This window comes from Chelon labrosus, assembly GCF_963514085.1.
Source record: "Chelon labrosus genome assembly, chromosome: 1".
In the NCBI taxonomy this organism is placed as follows: Eukaryota; Metazoa; Chordata; class Actinopteri; order Mugiliformes; family Mugilidae; genus Chelon; species Chelon labrosus.
The window spans coordinates 6,297,186-6,316,675 of NC_140337.1; the positions used below are offsets into that span (position 1 = coordinate 6,297,186).

Below are 19,490 nucleotides of genomic sequence, written 5' to 3' on the forward strand. Positions count from 1 at the left end.
AAGCACTGTTTCAGATTCACATACTTAAAGCCGCCAGCAATCCCGACGCTCTCCAGTTCACACGGTCAAAAAAACTGTTTGCCTCTACACCAAACACACCCTTGATTTCCCACACCTGTAACTCAGCTATATGCACTTCCTCGCCTGTGCTCCCCCTAAGTAAAACCCCGGAACTGCACGCAAACACATGAACACAGTGACCCAAACCAACAAGAAATACAAAATATATAATGGCTCCAACATCACCTTTTAATTGAACTTGTTTCCAACACATTAACATAAATTTTATATTTAGTTTTGTAGTTTATGATATGATACACCTAATTTACAAAAAAGTATCGTTTTTGAGTAAACAAAAGCAGAAATTCTGAATTATTTTCACTATGCTTATGATTAGAGGCATATGTGTTGATCCATTATCACAGGCTGGTATATGTCAATGTTCAGGCAGGATATTGTTTTGAAGCCTTTTTGATTTTTTTAATGGCACCAAATAGTCACACCTGTTGTCCTCCCGGGTCAATCTGACCCGGGCTTTTTCAATTGGTTTCAATGTAAATGTGTAAAATGATCACACCATTCTGTGTTACATATTTTTGGCCTACTTCATGACAAGTCATTACCACACATTTTAAACTTCTTTTAGACCTGTATTTATGAAAATAAACCTAATATAGAAGATATTATTAGTTATTTGGCATAACTACTGATTAGTATACTGTATGTAAAGCATTAGTCAGGCTACCCTAAGTTCAAAATTAACTGATGCACTTGTTTTCATAAATAAGAGAGTAAAGAAATATAATTTGCAAAGTGCAGCATTTATTTTAAAACCTCTTTCTTTGATCTTCTTTATAAAATAATAAACACAGAAATACAGTGTGAGCATGTGTGTGCGTGACAGACAGCCCGTTAGCCCCTGACAGGAGGCTGCAGTCCATTTACAGCTGTATACACTGGTGACCTGTAACAAAAGTAATAAACAACAAATCATTCAAAAATGAATTCTTATTTCACACAAGAATGCAATGCATTGACCTGAATGAATATCGATAAATATTACATGAAAAAAGTGCAATACCTTGTCGAGGTTGTGGACTCCCTCTTGTTCTTGTTATAGTCAAGGAGGATCTTTTGTCCTCCATGGTGCTACTAAAAGCAGTGTCCCAATGCAGAGTGCTCATGAGAAGCAAATTTTTTTTTGTCTTTGGGGCAGTAGGAGACAAGAGAATGTCTCCTCTTCATCACGCTGTCTCAGAGTGAAATGTGACATTCCCAGAGGATGCTGTATTTATAATCTCAGTTTGTTGTTTATAGTTATCTTGTCCACAATTGGAGAAAGACAAATCACAGGTGTGAAGTTAACACGTTCACAAATGTTTAGCTTTGACATTAGGTGTTGTCTGGAGGCTGAATGGACATCAGAGACTGGAAATATTACACTGCATGTGTGTTTGTGAATGCGGGTGTGTGTGTATGTATGTGTACACATGAATGTAAGGGTGTGTGTGTATGCGTGTGTGGTGGTGCGTATGTGTGTGTGTGGGTATGCGTGTACGTGTGTGTGCATGTTTGTGTGTGCATGTGTGTGATTTTGTGTGTGTATGTGTGTATGTGCGGGGGTGTGGCAGGGGGGTGTGGGGGTGTGGGGGTGGCTTTGTGGATGGGTGGGTGTGTGTGGGTGGTTGTATATGTTTGTGTGTGTGTTAATTGTGCTGAAAACCACAATAGTGTGACCCATTGCACCACTAAATATGACTGGGTCAAATTGACCCGGGAAGACAACCAGTGTTATAAATTTTGATAAAACACACATAATTTAACAAATATAGTCCTAATTAATTTGAGCTTTAAAGACCATAGCAGGGGACCATCCATGTAACTTTCAGGCAATTATATGGAAGAAAACCAAAGTTATGACATTTTGAAATCGGGTCAGATTGATCCGAAGACAACAGGAGGGTTAAATGATAAAACTTTGTCTGGTGTTCATGAGCAAACCGCTCATACCCTTCTTTATTTACTTCCTATACACGTTGTGATAACCCCAACAGGAAGGCATCCAATAGTGGTGGGCGGATCGATCTAAATATCGATAATATCGATACCAACGTTGGTATCGAGATTGATCGATACCAGTGTAATGAGATCGATACTTAAGTTTCAGTTTCTCTCGTTTCATTAAAGAGGCGACCTGACTCTGTTTGTCTAAATGCCGCTGCTGTCACAGAGCAGAGCAGGCTCATTTTGCTCCTCCTCCCCCTTGCGTGTGTTTGTTGTACCGTCACGTGACTCCGCGGCGCCAGGTGACCGATCACCGCCTGCCGCTACCAGCCAGGCCCGACCAGTAGCAACGCATTACACACAACGAGAGAAAGAATAGGGCTGTTTGGTTATATTTTCGGGCCGAAAATGAATCGATAGGAAGTTGTACTATTTGTAAAAAGGCTGTAAGATACAGTGGTAACACAACAAACTTGTATAAGCAGATGGAAAATTTTAAGTGATCATTTTGTGTTGTTTCTGAACAAAAACTTTTATTGTGATAATAAAGTATTTTCTATTTACTTATAAACTTTGCCCAAATTCTGTACTGGATTTTAACTGATTAATAATCCAAAAGGCAAATCACAAAAACACTTAAAATGTCATGAAAATTCATTCAGATTTAGATTGATGGTGCATCCACCTTAATTTTTCAAAAGTATCGATATCGGTATCGGTATCGGCGATACTGACCTTGTATTTACTTGGTATCGGATCGATACCAAATTTAGCAGTATCTCACACCTCTAGCATCCAAGACCTATTATCAACCACCAGCTCCCTCTGCTGGTCACCACTGGTGGCGACACACTAATATTGTTTGAAGTTGTTAACAATGAGCATAAGAAACACATGCCTTAACACACTTATATGATGCCAGTACTACAAAACAGAATTATTGCAACCACAATTACAACATTTTCCTTTTATCAACTTCTTGTAAACTGTTATCTCCAGCTTGTCTTTGTTGAATATTTTACCATGTTTGGATAGAAAAACCCCAAAAACCCAACACCCAGAAAATAATAATAAATATTGTGATTGCACATGGTTTGTTTATTGCACATTCTTTGAGAGAAAAATACCGACTGCACATTATTATTGCATCCTATTATTGCAGATTATTCAGAAAGGTCAGAGAGTCAGAAAATCAGAAAACTGGCTTCCCCCCCTGTCTTTCAGTCCCTTTCCTTTTTGTCCTCCTCCCTTGGGGGGAGGAGGACAAAAAGGAGTGGTGGTCAAACAGTTTGATGGCACAGGGGACAAAAGAATTCCTCAGTCTATAGGGGGCGCTACTGGTGACATGTAAATATTTGATTATGCGTCTGCGTCCCGCACGGGGACGATTTCGCCACGGCATGGACAACTTTATGATCGCTTGCGATCATCTAGTTTACACTTATTGCTCTTCTCTATACTGGAGCTTTAAGGAGCCCCCTGTTGGTCAAAGCTTGTAGGTGCAGTGTAAGAATAAGTAGCCTATAAAAAAAAGGTAAACTACTCAATTTTGGTGCACTTTTTTTTTTTTGCAGAACTGTACCTGTCCTCCCTTTGTGCTCAGAGTAGTCTCCGTTCCTCTTTGCATGGATTTCACAAGATGCTATGAAACATTCATGAACCATTCAATAGAGATTCTGGTCTGTGTTGACGTGATTACGGATCATTTCTGCAGATTTGGGGGCTGCACATAGATGAATAAATTATGCACTGCACTGCTGCCCTGTGACCACCATTAAAAAAAAGGAAATAAACTGACAGAAAATCTTTCAGCAATCATTGTTTCATTGAATTTAAAAGATTTAACAGGTCAAATAAAAAATTATTAATAACAAAAAACTAAATCATACACCTGTCTCCAAATCACAAAACAAGAACAACAAAATTGTTAGGGAAGTGCAAAGGTATGACTTATTTGTTTTCTTTTATACATCAGAGCCTGAGCTGTCCGTTCCACTGCCTCCAATGGTGAGTCTGCTTCCTGAGCCTCCTCATTTCCAATAGAAGCCCCAACTGCTGCTCCTGTTACAGCCACAGCTGTCGTTGTCACACCTGCTGCTACTCCAGCAGCCACTAATGCCACCTCCCCTGCTGCTGCAGCTCCTACTAATGCTGGAGCTTTTTTGACCAGATTGAATAATTGCGATGGGTTCACAGCTTTGATCACTGATCTCACCATCACTTCCAAACCAAATAAAGCTCCTAACAAAGCCCCCGTTGTAGTCCCTGCCAACTGGATCAGAAATCTGTTCAACACTTTGGTTTTAGCCTGATTTCTGATCTCTTGTGGTGACAGATTCCCTGACAAGTGTCTGATGACCTCTTCCTCTTTCTGTATTTCTTTCTCCACGTTTTGCAGCATTTCATTGCTGTAGCACCTTCCATTGTTCTCCGTCACCATCTTGTATATCGTTTTGAGCAGCTCCTCCACCTGGAACTGGTTGCTCCTGTAGTTGTTCTGCTGTTTGTTGTTCCAGTATGTGTTATCAAAGACGAGGCACCGCCCGCCACACCGATTCACCAGATCGCTCAGATTCTCATTCTTGTTGACAAACTCTTCGATATTCATCCCTTTGGAGAGCTGGTCGCCGTGAGTGAAGACAACTACAGCGTAGTTTAGAGCATCTTCTGAGAAACAACTGCATATTTTATCGACTACATCCTTCTCCTGCTCTGTGTATTTCTCTACTTTGAGCACAATGAGAAAAGCATGAGGCCCAGGAGCACACTCTGTGATACAGCTCACTATCTTCTGTTTCATATCTTCCTCAGACCTTCCTGTGTCAAAGAGACCTGGGGTGTCGATCAGCGTGATGTCTGTTCCATTGATGGATTTGGTTTTTGCTTGACACATAGTTGTTCCAGAGTTGGGGGTATGATCCGAGGCGAACACTTCCTCTCCTAATATGGTGTTAGCCAGACTGCTCTTCCCAGATCCAGTTTTTCCCAGCACGACTATCCTTCTTGTAGTTGACGCTAGAAGACAATAATGACTGTTTAGCACATTGTCTTTGCTTTAAAGAGTTATTTATTCACACTCGTAGCAAATAAGGGAGGGTGTCAACGTTTTTGTAACAACAGTCTGAATGTTCATGACAAGAAATCTGCAGAAAATAGGTGCAGTTAAATACAGTAAAACACAGAAATCGATATTTTTTCTAATGCTATAAAAGGATAAAAATGATTATTTACTGTCTCCCTCACCTTGGTCTTGTTGGTGAACTTCTTCAGTGAATCGTTGGTGTTTCAAAGTTTCCTGGACACACTGGATAATCTGCAGAGACAAAGGAGTATAGTGTTTGTTATTGAATCCAATATATACTCATTTGACAAAAAAAAAAAAAAAAACAGATCTGATCGCACATTTAAATTACAAGGCAAGTTACTCCTAAAACACGTTGATAAGGTTATAGCCCCTAGTACTGTAATAAAGGTTAATCGGTTTACTTGAGTACTGCTGTTTACATTCAAATGATCCAAATCAATTGGAAAACAGAGACTTTCTGTCTCTTATTGTATTTTGTGCTAAAGACTGGACTTCACTTGTGAATATCCAGTGTGTAAGGACACAGCATATTTCTCTTACTTCATAAGACTCTTTGTCATTTGGGTGGATGACGATCCGGACCAGGAGCGGTGTGCTGCTCACAAATGCATGAACCTCCTCCAGTAAAACTGTGCCTACCACGGTGTCAGGGAAACGCAGAGCAATCCCACCCCCAAGCACGGGAACAGCGACAGATCCAAAGCCTCTGTTCACACAGGAAGTTAGGATTTTCTTGATGCCCACTCTGAGAACCTGAAAAAGGTCCAATATTGCTTTTAGGAACAGACGTGGGAAATGGAACATATAAGATAAGCGTTAACACACATATGAAAACATTCCTCGACTACTGTTTCACCTGGACTGCAGTTTGTTCATCATCCATCTGGTCATCGTCCCAGGGAATAAGATTGAGGAAGAACACGGCATTAAACGGATGTTCAGACAAGCCGTCCACCAACACTGAGTCGCCAGGCAGCATTTCATCTTCTTCTTCTTCTTTAAACCTTGTAGCCAGCTGAGATCCAACTATTTCGTATAAAGTGTTTCCAATGCGGGTTGAGAGAAGATCGTGGCCGACCATGGGAGACACCAGGGCATCCACCTGGTAGAATAGAAGAGCAGGGGATGTGGTGCAGGACGAAAAACACAAAAGTTTTTTTTTTTTAAATTTAACTGGTGGATATTTGAGAAATGGGTACCGAACTCATGAGCAAATGCTTGATTATACATGTATTCTCTTCTATAAAATGTACTTAACACTGGACATTTTTGACCACCTGACAAGTATAGGAAACTAGACCACATCCTATATCATTCTATTAACTGCGCCTACCTATAAAAGTGTGTCCCAGCCCTCTCTGTCCCTGTTCCTCTACCATCATCCATTTACACATTCGGCCCCTTCCTGTCTTCCCTCCGACCCCTTTCCATCTCATCCCCTCGACCCCTTTTCATCCCATCCCCATGACCCCTCATCATGCCATACCCTTTGACCCTTCTCCTCCTTTCATTTCTCTAACTACATGTCTACCAATAAACTTATTTGCATCAATTAATATGTGGTCTTTGTTCGTGAATATGTCCTTTAAGTTTGTTTTTGGTCGAAACAACTTATGAGAAATAAATCTGTCTTTTTAGCTGCTAATTGTAACATATGGTACGTGTGCTATTAGGGCATACATTTGTTACGCAGCAGTTCTTCACTGAAACAATATCTTGTCTGAAAATGTCTCCTACAATTTCCAGGGTTTCTCACCTCCTGGGTTTCGATGGTTCCATGAATGATCTCTACATGGACAGTGCCTCCAGGAGCTCCAGCAGTGGCTCCTCTTGCTGCGTCTTGGCCAAGAGCATCCACGTTCAACCCCAAATCACTTGGTGTACTGTGTGCAGTACTCCTCCCTTTGAGAAGCCTGTCACATGCTTCCTGCATAGCCCTCACCACCTCACTTCTATTATCAATCAGGATGATTTTGCTCAGACTTCGACCTCCCTGACTACCAAACTCCTTAACAGCAGTTACGATAGCCTCAGAGCACACATCAAGAGGGACACCAAAGATACCTGAACTGATACAAGGCATAGCGATAGACTTGAACTCCATCATTTCTGCTAAATCCAGAGCTCTCCGCACAGTTTTTTCTAATAACATCTTTTCTCTGCCCCCTGCTAGTCCAGCTACAGGCCCAACAGCATGCAGCAGTTTCTTGCAGTTTAAGTTTCCTCCTGTGGTCACTACAACTTCACCTGTGGGAATCTTTCCACTACACTCCACTAAAGCTTTGCTCTCCTTCTGCACTTCAGGGCCACCTGCTTTACTCAGTGCAGCGGCGACGCCACCACAGTGGTCCAGATCCTCATTGGCAGCGTTCACCAGAGCATCAGCGTATTGTTTGGTTATGTCAACCTGACACACCAGCACCTGGAGCCCATCCTGAAGGTTGTAGCTAGTTGTCTTTCCCTCGCTTGAGTTTAACCTGTCTTCTATTTCCATCAACCTGGCGTTCACCTCAGAACGCTCCCCTACAACAACAGCCATCCCAGCCTCGCCGTACACCTTCACCTCATCAGCATTCTCATGAGAGCTGCTGGACTGAAGCAAAGCTGTAACTTTATGAGGGTTAACCTCATTGTGGCAAAGGTAGCCATCAAAAACTTCATCTACCTCAGTTTTCCAGTTTCTTCCTTCACCTAGAGACTGAGCTGACCTCCTGACTAAAACCCTCCCCTTCTCTGGGTGAAGCTGAGCGGAGCAGGACACAGTGGTGAGCTTTTCCTCTAGTTTTCTCTTGGTCATGGAGCATTCACTCAGGTAACGAAGGAGATATTGATCAAGGCGTAGTTCATATTCCTCCTCGGGCGATGGAAGTGGTGAGGCAGGAACAGGGTGTGGGATCTGTGTTGCAAAGACATTTAAATTTTAACAGTTTACTCATCTCTTCAAGATTCTTGAAGCAGCTAAGCTTCGTTTCTAAGTGAGAAACTGTAGGACACAGTGAGGTAATAATACATTCTGGTTTACTAAAAAACTGAAGTTATTACCTCTGCTGGAACTGTGGAGCTGGGAGGATCAAGGCTGGCTCGGACAGTGAACGTCACAGGACCGTTGGCAAGCTCCACAACATGCTCAGATCTCTGAAGGACTGTCTGCTGATCTAAGGCACAACCAGTCATAGAGTGAGTTTAACATGTGACCTAATGTAGAGCTTTATATGCTTTTCATCCTCATCCCATCATTATATTCTTATTTCTCATCAGAGGATAAAAACACAAAGTCTCAGATACAAACCCTTACCTCTAAATGTTTGACCACAAACAGCCCTCCCCTGAATCTTGCTCATCTCATGCAATCTTTTTTGTATGCACTGCAGCAGATTTTTTACGTTCAATCAGCTGATGCAGTTTTTAAACAGTGAAGTTTTATATGTCATTTACAGCGCATTATTTTCGTCATATACATGTGATCAGTGCGCCTGTCCCTTCAACAGCCACTTGGAAACCAGAAACGCGAGTTAAGTTTCGTTTTCCCTTCAGATTTCTTGTTGCGATCCATGCACAAGTTTCTAATTTCTAATTTATCGTAAAAATACAACAAAACAAAATATTAACGTTTAAACATGTTCAATTTCTCATTCTTTTTTATCGTCCATGTATAATACATTATAATTAAAATACGCGTAAAAAAGGTCAACAGCACAATAGGCTATCTGTTATTAAAACGTGAACAGATCATTTGTGCGTCTCCATGACCCACCTCTCTGACGTGTGAAAGCTATTTTGTAGACGTTTTCCTTTACATTCGTCAGTGGTCCGCAGTCTCCGCCGCCTGATCTGCGTCGAATACTGAAATATTGTTCTATTTTGTTCCTGTGCTGTCCGAGAGGACTGAGGCACTCAAAGAAGACTGGGTACCGGTACCCATCCGCCATCGTCCTCTTGAGGGAAAGGTGCAAGCAAAAAGCTAGACAACTTTAAAGAGCGCAGGACTGTTGTTGCGCTAAAATCCTGGTCCTGACCCTGCTGCTTTTAGAGCCAGTGCAGATCCGTCAGTAGGGGACCTGTTACACGTAAGGGAGGGAGGTGCCACCCATCTCCTAAAAGCTGTGCAGCGTCAAATCCAGGTGATGCAGTGGTGCCAATAGTTTCATGACTTCAGTCTCATTAACAAACGCTAAAATATCAAGATGGATCACATGAAAACAACAAAAGGTGGTGCTTCATCTGAGGCGATAGACTCCACTGGGGTCCACTAGGTCACAGACAACAGAGCTTGAATGTTAGGTCAAAGTTATTTTACTTATTATTAATCACCATTGTCTTTTCCACTTGTCTCTGTTTTGCCTTCTTTTCTCCTCTTCCTCTTTCCTTCTTTTTTCACTCCCAGAATGATCTCCATTTTAAATTGGGCTCCTTTGGCATAGTAAACTGCTTTGGCGAGCCATGCACATTGCCACTGCTTTAGTCTAAATCCAAAGGAGAGGGGAAAAAAAGCAGAAACCAGGGGCAACTAGACTTCTTTAAGATGTTTTGCCACTTATCCAAGTCTTCAGTTCTACCACTGTTTTAGTTTGCGGCACCCTACAAGGCTGGGGCTCACTTACAGTTAGCTTATCTGTTGATAAGCAGCACCTCTGGTTGGCATTGGCTTTACTTCCTCCTTGTTTACAGCCCTACATACCTCAATGATGATATGCTTCTATTATTTTGACCTTATGCCTAGTGTGTAGGCGTAAAGTGGAGCAGTAAGCCTTTGCACTGTCAAAAACTGAGCTTGAGTGTTTCAGGAAGCTGGTAAACTTGCCTGCCTCAAAAAGCTACTATAAATAATAAGATCCATTTACATGTTACCTTGGCTGCAGTTAAATATTCTTCCTGTTGTTTTTTGTCAAAAGCCAAAGAGAGGCAAATGACCTTTGATTCACTGCGACAACAACCTCCTGTTTTTATTTATTTATTTGTTTATGGGACTGATAGCCATTTTACTTCTGTTAGGTTTAGTTTTTAAGTCTTAGAGCCCTTGGTTGGTTGGCTCCGTTTTGGGTGGCCCATCAGTTTTGTGTCATTGTTGGTAACTTATGGATTATGTTTTCTGATAAAGAGCCGTTTAAGGGGGCTGTAACGCCAACATCATTATTTATACTCTGGGTCAGTTAAACCTCAGAGCATTCAAATTGTGGACCACTGGACCAAGTTCACTACACGGCTAAATTACCAACTCAAAACTATGTTTCTACAATATGATACGATACTGATATTAAGTGAATAAAATGATGTTAGGCCTGATTTATGAGATATTACAGATGTCCTCCAGTCTCTAAGTCCCAAAACTACTTTGTACTGATCTACACTCATTACATTAGCAAGACTGTTCATATTAAAGTTGTCTCAAGGTAATACAGGCTGAGCACTGATTGTAGTTGAGGGACCGTCGTCTTATAGAGCAAGCTTGTTTACCTTCAGCCATAATAGAGCAGAGTGTAGGAGGAAGAAACTGTAAACCTGCTATGAATAACGCCACATTAACGGCTATGATCAGATGACAAACCTGTTTACCCAAGCCTTTTTCACACACGGTTGATCTTTTTTAAAGGCTCCAGTTTGCCCGTCCTCGTTAATAACCTGTCTTCAATAACTATCACGTCTATGGCTTCTTTTTTTTTTCTCATTAGAAGCTAGTTAAAAGTTAAAAATGTTAAAAGTACAGTTTTAAATATGGCTGACAGTAAAGAACAATTAACCTAAACTGTAATATGAGCCTAATGCTACTAGTAGTAATAATAACATTAAGTTTGCAGCCAAACATGGACAAATATCTAAACCTTGGTTTTGGTTTCCAGATACCCATATGTTTATTCCAAGCTCAGCTCCACCTTCCAAACCACACCCGGATATTTGAGTTGTGACTAACTTTGGACCTGGTTAATCATGTTAGTGAGGGCGGAGTCACAGCTGAAGCTATCTCAGTAGACCACAGTGCACTTAAACAAAGCTTTCAAACTGACCTTACACTTAAACCAACTGCTTTCTCAGTGTAAACTGGCAAATTAATGTATCTTATCTTAGGTATGTGACTTAACAAAGGGAGAGTAGATTTCGTGGTTCTCTGCTGGCGAGGATTCACCCTGCACGTCACGCACTTTCTTCACCATGCAGCAACACAACAGCACAGTAGCTCTGGTAGCTCGCAGAGTGCTTTTAGAATTTTAGTGACAAGGACACTGTTGACGTGTTCTGCCTTTTATGGATGTTTAATAAAAGGCTTTGAGAGCAAATACAGAAATGCAGATGAGTTCAAAGACAAAACAGAAAATGTACTGCCTAAGACATCCCACATCCACATCATTTCATATAAAATCTCACCTGACTGAAGCGGATAAAGAAGTTCCAGTGAGTGAAAACGTCCAGACACAAAACATGTAACTACTGTAAGAAAAGACTGAGCTGTGTGAAATAAGAGCAGCACGAGAGAAAATGTAAAATTCTCTATCACATAGCCAAATGCGACCCTTGTGGACAAAAATATAACATGTATAAAACATACATATAAAAGTCTGGATTAAAGTAAAGCACAAACTGTTTTAAATAGAAAAGGAAATGTACAGATTGTTCTCTGTGTGACTTGAGTAGATGTAACATGCATTGACTCGTGGGAGTCGATAAGGCCTCTCTGTGGAAATTGTTAAGACAGTCACTGTCCAAAGACATATCCACTGTACAGTGCATATTCCAGTTTTTACTGTTGTCTGAACAGAACATCTAGTAAGAATTATTACATCTTATCTAATAACATCTCAAATCACCCCATGTGAAGAAATTCTCAGATGACTCTGCAGTTATCGGCCTCATCCAGGACGGAGAAGATGGAGAATACAGAGGGCTCATTGGAGACTTTGTAGTCTGGTGCCAGGAAAACTGCCTCCAGCTGAATGTGGGTAAAACCAAGGAGTTGGTGGTAGATGTCCAAAGAGACTGGAGTGGCCACGCTAGGGCACTTTATAAAAATACCTGCTAAAGACACTGAGGTCTTTTGGAGTCCAGGTAGCACTGCTGAGGTCCTTTTATGACTCTGTGGTGGCATCATATACTATGGAGTGGTGGCGACAGCAGCATCTCAGCGGCAGACAAAAAGTGACCGAACAGACCGGTGTAGAAGGCCGGCTCTGTTCTCGGCTGCCCTCTTGGATGATCAGAGAATGGAAGCAGAGATGTCCTCGCTGATGGTCAACTAGTCCCACACCCTCCGTGGTGCTGTAACAGCACTAGACAGCAGCTTCAGCACTCAACTGCTTCACCCGCACTGTGTGAAGGAACATTACCACAAGTCCTTCCTTTCTGCTGCTGAGAGGCTAGACAAACAAGTCTGCTCCCTGTAGACCACATATGTAGAATTTCTATTTTGTAGTATTTCTTAGCTCCTGTGTGTACTGTCATTTGGACTGTGTGCTGCTACAACACTGCAAAATTCTGCAAAATGATCTTGTCTTATCTCAAGCAATTCACTAATTACCCCAAAAATGAAAAAAAAACAACAACAAGAGTTATTTAAGTTAAACAAGTATCTTTCGACCCTGAAATACTGTCACACTGATAAGAACACTTAGCGATAACAGATACTTAATCATAGATTCTGATTAAATTTGATATGGATTTAATATATTTGAGACCGTCCTGCCAAAAGAAATGAAAACCAAAAACAACAGGCTGTGCAGAAACATTTATTAAGTAATTTCTCTCCTTTTATGACTGATCACAGTCAACACAGAGACGTCTGCCACAAACATACATGGTCAGACTTGAAGAACTGAAAACAAACATATAAAATGTCTATACTGCTCTCTGAATACAGTGCGACAAACAGAACTGTGGTATAACGGTATCGGCTGACTCTCTGACAAACTGTTGCCTGACATTAAGTGTCACGTTCTCCGAGTAGCCATTTTATGCAAATAAGTACTGATGAAGCATTTAGCAGCTAAAAGAGAATGAATAGCGGGCTCCAAAGGAAGAACGTGTTACTACATGCAAACAGGTTCACTGAATCACTCAACATGCTACTTCTGCTACCTCATATTTCAAGCACTGAAAATATTTGGTGCAGCTGCAGGAAGCATAGAATTAATGCACGATCATACACGATCAGGCATGACATTATGACCACCTTCCTAATATTGTGTAGGTCTCCCTTGTTTCTCCAAAACAGTTGCAACTCCTCAGAGAATGGACATGGACCTTCTGAGGGTGTTCTGAATGTTGTTAGTGGGAGTCTTTTGGGTCCTATGGGTTGAGGGGAGGGGACTCTGTGGATCATTCCACAGATACTTGATCAGTTTGGGATCTAGTGAATTTGGAGGCCAGGTCAACACCTTGTGCTGTTCTTCATGTGTTTTTAGTTGTTCCTAAAGCGTTTTTGTATGTGTCTCTGTGTCAGGCTGCATCCTGCTGGGGATGTCTGCTGCCATCAAGGAGTGTCATTGCTATGAGGTGGGGGTGCCTTGTCTGGTCTAGGTGGGTGCTACATGTCTAAGTAACATCCGCATGTATGCCAGGTCCAAAAGTTTACCAGCAGAACACTGGATTGTCCTGTCAGTAGTTTTAATGTTGTGGCTGATCGGTGTATAAACTGGAAAAAAAATGTGGCCTGCTCAACAGTGGTTCACATAAAAATCATCCCACTATAACTTCATCACTTCTGCGTAGTATTCTACAAAACTCCCATCTTTCTTGAACCCAAGTCCAGGGTAGAGAGGCTGAGTGAAGGTGGTGCGTTCTTTGTGGAGCAGAGTCATCGTGTCGGAGACGCCATAAAAAGACAGAGTGCCTGCCCTGTGATCTATGTACACTCCAATTCTGGAGGATTGAGGGCCTGGCACTGTTGTGGTTTCTGAGTCGTGCCAGAAGGTATAACCATCTTGGGAGCACTGTAAACTCCACGACACGTCGTTCTTTCCGAACTCAGACGATCTGCTGATGCCTTTGTAAGACACTGCCACTGACCAAGTGCAACCACCTAAACTGACCTCCCAGTAACATCGACCTGACAAACCATTTTCACACAGCACCTGCTTGATATTTTTAAACCTGTCTGAATGAACAGTATAAGTATGCCCACTCGAACGGTATGTCACCAGCTGGTTTTCTTTTGAGAGGGACAAATACATGTTGACCGAGTTACGATCCAGTGTTGGAGAACAGCGATCTGATGGAAAAGCAAAGCAGGAATAAAAGACAATATAAGCATCTAGTATTCAGACGATTATTAATGCATTTGTGTATCACGAAACTGCAGAGTGTTAAACCTTTTTACTCACAGCGTAAAAACTCTTCTCTGGTTTTTGGGACAGGTGGCAACACCACATCTAGGGTAGAGACTAAAGAAATACAAGAATAAATAAATGCCACACACCTGAATAAGAACAACACATAAAACAAAGTATAAAACAACATCACCTTAAGGTTTCAAGTTTCTTTCATGTACCTGTATCAGAAATCCTGGTCCATGTGCCCGTGAGGAGGTCCTCTATGTCATCTCTCAGCTCAGACACAGACTCAGTCACAGTTTCGATGGAAAGCTGAGGAAGAACAACTGCATCGGGGGGCAAGTCTGGAGATTCACAGGAGGTGGAGAGAGACTGGAAAGTCTGGAGGAAATATGACCAGTCAGATACCAGGAAAATAACTTCAGCCAGCTTGGGAGACTTTGAGATAAAGTGGATTTAAAAAATGTGGTCAGCCTATGCAATGGCACTGGAAACCACAGACTGTATATAAATATGTGTGTGTCCCCACTTGTAATACAACGTGTCCCCACTTCATTACAACGACCAAACTGATGCGATTGTCCCGGGGCTACAGGCAGCGCCATCTTGCAACTTTAGAGCTACAGTCTGCGCTGTACGGCCCAAGAGTGGAGCCACGTGGAGTCACGTTATCGATGACCTGACCACACGTCCACCAGACTCGCTCGCGTCTTCGTTTAATTACTCCTGCGCTCTGCTCTACCTCCACCACTTATGAGGAAATGAATTGGATTATTGGATTATACACTATACTTATTTATTTATTTTTCCCAGCTCTCACGGTCCTACGGGACCACTTCAGGGAGCAGTTGGCAACTCATATGTCTCATCCTGTTTCTATAGCATCAAATAACTAAAATGAAACTTCTGAGAAAATAAACACTTGAGTATACATCAGCATCACATTAACTACCTAAAGTAACAGAAACCACCCTTGAAAAAAATTTAATTTGATGTGTACAATAGTGTTTTAATTTGGCCAAGTCCCATCCACTAACATGGAGGGGGTGGAGCTTATGACCTATACTGCAGCCAGTCACCAGGAGGAGCTCTACTTGCTTTGGATCCACTTTTAAGGAGCTGTTCCGTTATCCATCTACAGGCAAAATGCTTACAGTGACCATAGCACTAAAAAGTAAGGTTGCTCCATACAGTATTACGTTGAAAAAATGTCGTACCTGAATGAAATTAATGTGGTCGTCCGTATGAGAAAGCTCTTCCAGTTCCGTGTCTCTTCTCTTCAGCTTGGCAATCTCCTCCTCCAGCTGCAGCTGCAGCTCCTCCGCCTTCGCAACGGCAGTTTTTTCCTGGGCGTCGATCTGCTCCGTCATCTTGGAACATTTTGTCTTTATAGAGGAGATCAGCTCATCCAAGTTATTCTCAATGGACTTCACCGCAGACTGGCTGGCGCTCTGTGCATACAAAAAAAAACGTCAACATTTTATACCATATAAAAAATGTTATATGGTATTATTTTTTTAATAAATCCACTGCATGATAGTAATAAATGCAAAAAAAATTAAATTAAAATAAAAACTGCAAGCATAAAAAAAAAAAAAAAAAAGCTAAATTTCCACACCTTGAAATCCTTCAGAGCTCCAACCAGCTCATTCAGCTCTTTTTCTCTCTCCTGGACTCTCTCCCGGACATCCATTTGACAGATTACCAGCCATTCCTGAAATAATTTTTGGTACAAATTGGAATAATTAAAAAAAAGTAAAATAATAAATATAGTAAACATGCTTTCAGACATTTTTTCTCCCATTGTTCTACATTTACCTGTTCCCTTTTCCTCTCTGCTGCAGCTGACACCATTCTGTGTTCCCTATGCTCATCCAAGGTGCACAGATAGCAGATGCACGTCCCCTCATTCTGACAGTAGACCTCCATCAGCTTGTTGTGCTTTGTGCACATCTTCTCCTGCAGCGGGATAGTAGTGGAGACCAGCTGGTGTATCTTCAACACGGGGACAGTGTGGTGAGGCTCGAGGTGAGCAGGGCAGTAAGATGCCAAGCATGACAGGCAAGACATGGTGGCTTTGTTTCGTCTGGGCCCACAGCAGAAGTCACAGGCGACATCACCTGGACCAGCACAAGCCAGAGAATCGGAGGGAGAGGCCTGCTGGGTTCTCTTTAGCTTCTCCACAACCTGGGGGTGACAAAAACAATGGTAGGAAGTATTTTAGTTTGAGATTGTATGATTTTTTTAATGGATTCATTCATATCATCATAACGCAGACACTGACTAGCCTGTAATCTCAATCACTGCAGAGACGGCTTTGAATATTCTGCCGGGCATTTACATGTCTAACCTTAGCAATCCAGCAGTGTAAGATAATCTCTGTGGTCGACATGGATAGAGCACTCACTGGATTTGTAAGTGGTTTTAACAAGATGCACTGGCAACCCTGTGACAGTGGCTCAGGTGATGGAGCAGTTGTCTACTAATTGCAGGGTTGGTGGTCCAATCCCTGGCCTCTTCCCACGTTGAGATGTTGTTGATGTTAACTTTCCAGTTGATCGTTAACCTTGGATGCATTATCTAAGCGAGTTAATGTTGGTTCTTCATGCATTGAAGCAATGCGTTCTAATAGATTTATTCCTGTACCTTTGGTAACTTGGTATCACTGTCATTTATTCTTAGCAAATGAAACATCTGTATACAACAATAAACTTTGAGCTGAGAAGAAAATAAAAGGTTGAAAGGCTCTCTTCTGGTCCTCATATTTTGATTGATATGCCAATGTAGAAGCTATAATCCAGTCACCAGCAGAACAAGTTTTACAGCTGTCACTCTTCTGTCCATCTGATTATGACCCAGCAGATTTTTGCAGGGGCGTAATCAGTTCCCAACGGAGTGATTCCAGACTGACATTAAAAAGTCAACATGCTGGCAATTAAGAGGTGTTCTCTCTACTCTAATATGATCTCTACTTTCTCTGTACAGTATTCCCTCGTTTATCGCGGGGGTTACGTTCCAGACTCCCCCCCCCCGGAAAAGAGAATCCGCGAATTCTAGCGACCACATATTTTATTATTTAGGCTATACTGTTTTATATGTATTTATTAGTGCCTCGTGCCTATGACACGAGGCCACTCCTCCCATAGCAAGCTATGGGAGGAGTGGCCTCGTGCCATAGGCACGAGGCCACTATTGATCTTCTGCGTGTTTCTTTGCAGCAAGCTCTGGGAGTAGTGCCTCGTGCCATAGGCACGAGGCACTATTAATCTTCTGCGTGTTTCTTTGCAGTTTTATTAGTGACTCGAGGCTACGCACGAGACACTATTGTTCTTCTGCGTGTTTCTTCTATATTATTATTCATCTTCCGTACCTTTTTTCGGTCTCTAACTCGCCCCGCAATTTTGGGGCGACACCGACAAAAATTACATCAAAACGTGCGCCTTTATCGGGAATGGTGTGCTATTACTTTTATAAGGAATCCACGAATTTTTCGCGAATTTATTCGCGAAAAACTGCGAAAATCGTCCCATTGAAATGAATGGGAAACTGCGAAAAAACGAAAAAACTGACACTTTTGAGGGGCATTTTCAAAAGCTAACTCCTCCCGCAAAATTTCACCTAGAGACTTCATTTAAACTTTAAAATGTAGGTAAATTTGTCCTCTATAAAAGTTCTATTCAGATTTTTGCTATCTTTTATACTTTTCGATCAATCACTCGTCAATCATCGTGATCAATCATGTGAAATTTCTGAGTTTATAATGGGTGTGTATTGCGTGGAATGTTCGGCGTAGAGTGGGAGACCTCAGAGGCTAGAGTGGTAGAGGCTGTCTGAAATTCACTGAAATTTTTCTCTTTCCACGCTGCTCCTGGGCACATCTTACATCGTAGACATTAGATTTTTTCCACTTTTGTAGAGGAACTTGTCCTGATTCATACAATGTGCTCGCCTAAGACGAGACATTTTCTGAATTTGAATGGCGTGCCCCAGAGTGAGGAGTGTCCCGCTCCAACTGCCAATAAACTCCCATTCAAAATATGAAGCTGATTTTCGAGGAAAGCTGAATCCACCCTCTTCTTATACTCGCCACAGTTTCCACAATATTTACTCCAGAGACACCAAAATTACATCAGTGTGTTCGGGAACTTCTCCTGCCAATCACTGTCTGTTTTTTTTTTCTGATGTGAGCTTTGGTTTTGCCTCAGTGAGCCCAAATGCGAGGACTGTCAGAGGGCAAAAAATCAAAATTTCTTCCTTCTCCTCCCCTGTGTCTGTGAGTAGTCATGGCAACCAGCAGAGTCACCATGGCAGCCTCAGGCCAGGGCCACAGCTGCAGCCATTTTTGTAGTCCTTGGCAGTTAATTTCAGTTTATTTAAGTAAATAACAAAGAAAGAGACAGAGAGAGGGTAAAAGACAGACAGGCAGTAACAGAGAGGTAAAGCAAGACATTTTTTGAGGTGACTGTCACTCTGCTTGCTCTGTGTGTACATCTGAGCTGAATGTTTTCTATTGATGCGGGTCAATCACGTGACCTTTTTGTCGCCTAAGACGAGACATTTTCTGAATTTGAATGGCGTGCCCCAGAGTGAGGAGTGTCCCGCTCCAACTGCCAATAAACTCCCATTCAAAATATGAAGCTGATTTTCGAGGAAAGCTGAATCCACCCTCTTCTTATACTCGCCACAGTTTCCACAATATTTACTCCAGAGACACCAAAATTACATCAGTGTGTTCGGGAACTTCTCCTGCCAATCACTGTCTGTTTTTTTTTCCTGATGTGAGCTTTGGTTTTGCCTCAGTGAGCCCAAATGCGAGGACTGTCAGAGGGCAAAAAATCAAAATTTCTTCCTTCTCCTCCCCTGTGTCTGTGAGTAGTCATGGCAACCAGCAGAGTCACCATGGCAGCCTCAGGCCAGGGCCACAGCTGCAGCCATTTTTGTAGTCCTTGGCAGTTAATTTCAGTTTATTTAAGTAAATAACAAAGAAAGAGACAGAGAGAGGGTAAAAGACAGACAGGCAGTAACAGAGAGGTAAAGCAAGACATTTTTTGAGGTGACTGTCACTCTGCTTGCTCTGTGTGTACATCTGAGCTGAATGTTTTCTATTGATGCGGGTCAATCACGTGACCTTTTTGTCGCCTAAG

General features: G+C 42.0%; 2 protein-coding genes across 2 annotated transcripts in view; both read right to left on the reverse strand.

Moving 5' to 3' along the window:
* Positions 1–3,064: 3,064 nt before the first annotated feature.
* Positions 3,065–9,521, reverse strand: LOC311486449 (uncharacterized protein). Its single transcript, XM_084542308.1, has 7 exons — positions 8,844–9,521; positions 8,132–8,244; positions 6,846–7,985; positions 5,946–6,191; positions 5,630–5,842; positions 5,248–5,317; positions 3,065–5,019 (listed from the first exon to the last, which is right to left on the reverse strand). The coding sequence occupies exons 1-7, from the start codon at positions 9,016–9,018 to the stop codon at positions 3,932–3,934; spliced, it is 3,045 nt and encodes a 1,014-aa protein (XP_084398434.1). The 5' UTR covers positions 9,019–9,521; the 3' UTR covers positions 3,065–3,931.
* Positions 9,522–10,966: 1,445 nt separating this feature from the next.
* Positions 10,967–19,490, reverse strand: part of LOC311487891 (E3 ubiquitin/ISG15 ligase TRIM25-like) — a gene marked incomplete at its 5' end in the record, with an annotated part of 28,411 nt that continues 19,887 nt past the window's right edge. Inside the window, 6 exons of the mRNA XM_084544309.1 lie at positions 10,967–14,285; positions 14,398–14,457; positions 14,565–14,727; positions 15,564–15,797; positions 15,965–16,060; positions 16,165–16,533. Coding sequence (XP_084400435.1) covers positions 13,762–14,285; positions 14,398–14,457; positions 14,565–14,727; positions 15,564–15,797; positions 15,965–16,060; positions 16,165–16,533 — 1,446 coding nt within the window. The 3' untranslated portion in view covers positions 10,967–13,761. The remainder of the gene's footprint in view (positions 14,286–14,397; positions 14,458–14,564; positions 14,728–15,563; positions 15,798–15,964; positions 16,061–16,164; positions 16,534–19,490) is intronic.